Here is a 2,748-nt window from a genome sequence, read left to right on the forward strand (position 1 = left end):
TACATACATACACACACACACACACACACACACACACAGATATTATATATCTGTGTTCATCAGCACAACCAATACTGATGAGGCATTCTCAATCTTCAACTCTTTGTTGGCTGGATGTTGAATGTTTTTTGGATGTTAAAGGGTTAGTTCACCCAAAAATGAAAATTAGGCTGTGTTTTACTTGCGATAACTATTTTCGTTTATGCCCTTAATATTTCTCTTGTGGCCTGTACATAGTGAAAAAAAATGAGAAGAAACGTATTTCATGTTAAACAGGTTGTTTTTTAAAAGCGGTGCTTGGAATAAAAGCTTTTTATTTCATTGATTTTTATCAATGACTGCAGTGTTAATGTTTTATTTATAGGCATATAATTCATTGTAGACCTTAAAAGACCGTTTTTAAAAACATTTTAATTGAGGAGTAGGCTAAATATCTTTTGTTATCCTCGCAGCGCGTCAGTTATGCTCCATATTCAAAACGTAATAATCACTTTAATCTAGCTTGCGCTCACTATTGTAAACGGAAGCAGTTCCGGGCGGATGACGTATGAGGTCGGCTTTGCGCATGCGCCACTCAGAAGTGACGCATGCGGAAAGGCAGCGGAGAGATCAAAACAAAACAACGGTGACTAATTATAAGTATAAAATGAGGATTTGTAAAGAAGAATGTCAGAGGATTTCGATAAAAGCTAAGAGGAGACAGGTTTTCCTTTGCTAAAGTAAGGAAACTTTGCTTCCTTTGATCCTGTAAACAAACGTTGGGTTTCACGAGACTCACCGGCACATGCGCAACGCTGAGCTCATGGGTCATCCGCCCGGAACTGCTTCCGTTTACAACAGTGAGCGCAAGCTAGATTCAAGTGATTATTACGTTATGAATATGGATATTTTTCTTACAAAAACGCATCGGTTCGCTACAGGAGGCCTTTGTTCACCCCCCGGAGCCATGTGAGACACTTTATTTTACACTTTATTTTATGGATGGGTGCTTTTTATGTAACTTCTTTTGCACCCGCTGACTGCAATGATGGAGCTTGGAATAGCCAGGACAATTTTTAATATAACTCCGACTGGATTCGTCTGAAACAGTGATCCTCAAATCTGGCTCGCGAGATCCACTTTCCTGCAGAGTTTAGCTCTACCCTAATCAAACACACCTGAGTTTGCTAATCAATGTCTTCAGGATCATTAGAAAATCACAGGTAGGTTTGTTTGATTATAGGGTTGGAGCTAAACTCTGCTGGAATGTGGATCTCGCAAGCCAGATTTGAGGATCACTTGTCTGAAAGAAGAAAGCCATATACACCTAGGATGCCTCTGGGGTGAGTAAAACGCCTAATTTTCATTTTTGGGTGAACTAACCCTTTAAACTCGACATCTCCATCTCATGGCTTCAGGGCTGACTCTACCATCAGAATGCAAAGCTGCAAGCTGTACCCGGAGTTATGAACCTAAAACCCAGAGGAGCAAGCTAAATGAAATAGATCAGATGTTTGTAGGGGGCCCAGTGTGCTCCATCAGCCTCTCAAATCAATAGCATGATGAATAGCTGGAGGGTGGCTTCTCTGGGCAGCGCTAGTTTGGTGGTATTGGAGATGTGAGTGTATTGATGTACCACACTAGAACAAAGCAAACATGAAGCTATGAAATATGGTTTCCTTTTATGATAAATGAGCTTCACCATCACCCTCAGAATATTCTCATCTTTGTCTTAATGTCAAGTCCTATATTTTCCACTCGACTGTTTAGAATTATGAAGTACATTTTTGGTGTTCTCTCATTTGATGGTTGAAAGAACTGAAAACAACGTAATTAACATCGTTTATTGTGCGCTTGGCCTACATTTAATAGCAGCTTGGTCATGTATATTTTAAGAATTAACAAACATAATTTTATGTCATTTTAGGGAGTCCATCTTACAGAAGAAGCTTTGGGAAAGGGTCTCAACACACGTTATTGAGAACATCTACCTGCCTGCTGCTCAGACCATGAACTCGGGCACTTTCAACACCACTGTAGACATCAAACTTAAGCAATGGACTGACAAACAACTTCCTCATAAAGCGCTGGAGGTAATGAACACTGATGAACCGCTGCTATTTCTTTGTGCTCATAGTTGGTAGTTAAATTTCTGAAATCATCAGGTAAAAAAAGCACATTATATTATATTTAGTGCTGTCAAACGATTAATCGCGATCAATCGCATACAAAATAAAAGTTTTTTTTAACATAATATATGTATGTGTGCTGTGTATATTTATTATGTATATATAAATACGCACACATGCATGTATATATTTCAGAAAAATATGTTATGCTTATATATTAAATATATTTATTTATAATATAAATTATATGAATATAAATATAGATTTATTTTATATATTAGCCTTTATTCCAGTACATCCTTCATTTCAACAATTTGGTGCTCCAGAATTATTTCTTATTATTATTATCAATGTTGAAACAGTTAGGCTGCTTAATATTTTGTGTGGAAACTAGCATTTTTAGTTGTGGATTCTTTAATAAATTGAAATTTCAAACAAACAGTATTTATTTTAAATAGAAATCTTGGTTACACTTTATTTTAAGGTGTCCTTGTTACAGTGTAATTATACATTTAAGTACTGAGTAATATTAAAGGGGTCATATGACGTTGCTAAAAAGAACATTATGTTGTGTATTTGGTGTAATGCAATGTGTTTATGCGGTTTAAGGTTAAAAAAACTCGTTATTTTCCACATAATG

The 2,748-nt window shown here is 36.5% G+C and overlaps 1 protein-coding gene across 7 annotated transcripts in view; it reads left to right on the forward strand.

Moving 5' to 3' along the window:
- Window positions 1–2,748, forward strand: part of LOC107711112 (dynamin-like 120 kDa protein, mitochondrial) — a 51,158-nt gene that overhangs the window by 26,566 nt on the left and 21,844 nt on the right. For all 7 annotated transcript variants that reach the window (XM_016516054.1, XM_016516053.1, XM_016516052.1 and 4 more), the window contains one exon: window positions 1,907–2,072. In XM_016516054.1, the coding sequence (XP_016371540.1) occupies window positions 1,907–2,072 (166 nt within the window). The remainder of the gene's footprint in view (window positions 1–1,906; window positions 2,073–2,748) is intronic.

Source organism: Sinocyclocheilus rhinocerous, unplaced genomic scaffold (genome assembly GCF_001515625.1).
Source record: "Sinocyclocheilus rhinocerous isolate Xijiao unplaced genomic scaffold, SAMN03320098_v1.1 scaffold85, whole genome shotgun sequence".
Taxonomy (NCBI): Eukaryota; Metazoa; Chordata; class Actinopteri; order Cypriniformes; family Cyprinidae; genus Sinocyclocheilus; species Sinocyclocheilus rhinocerous.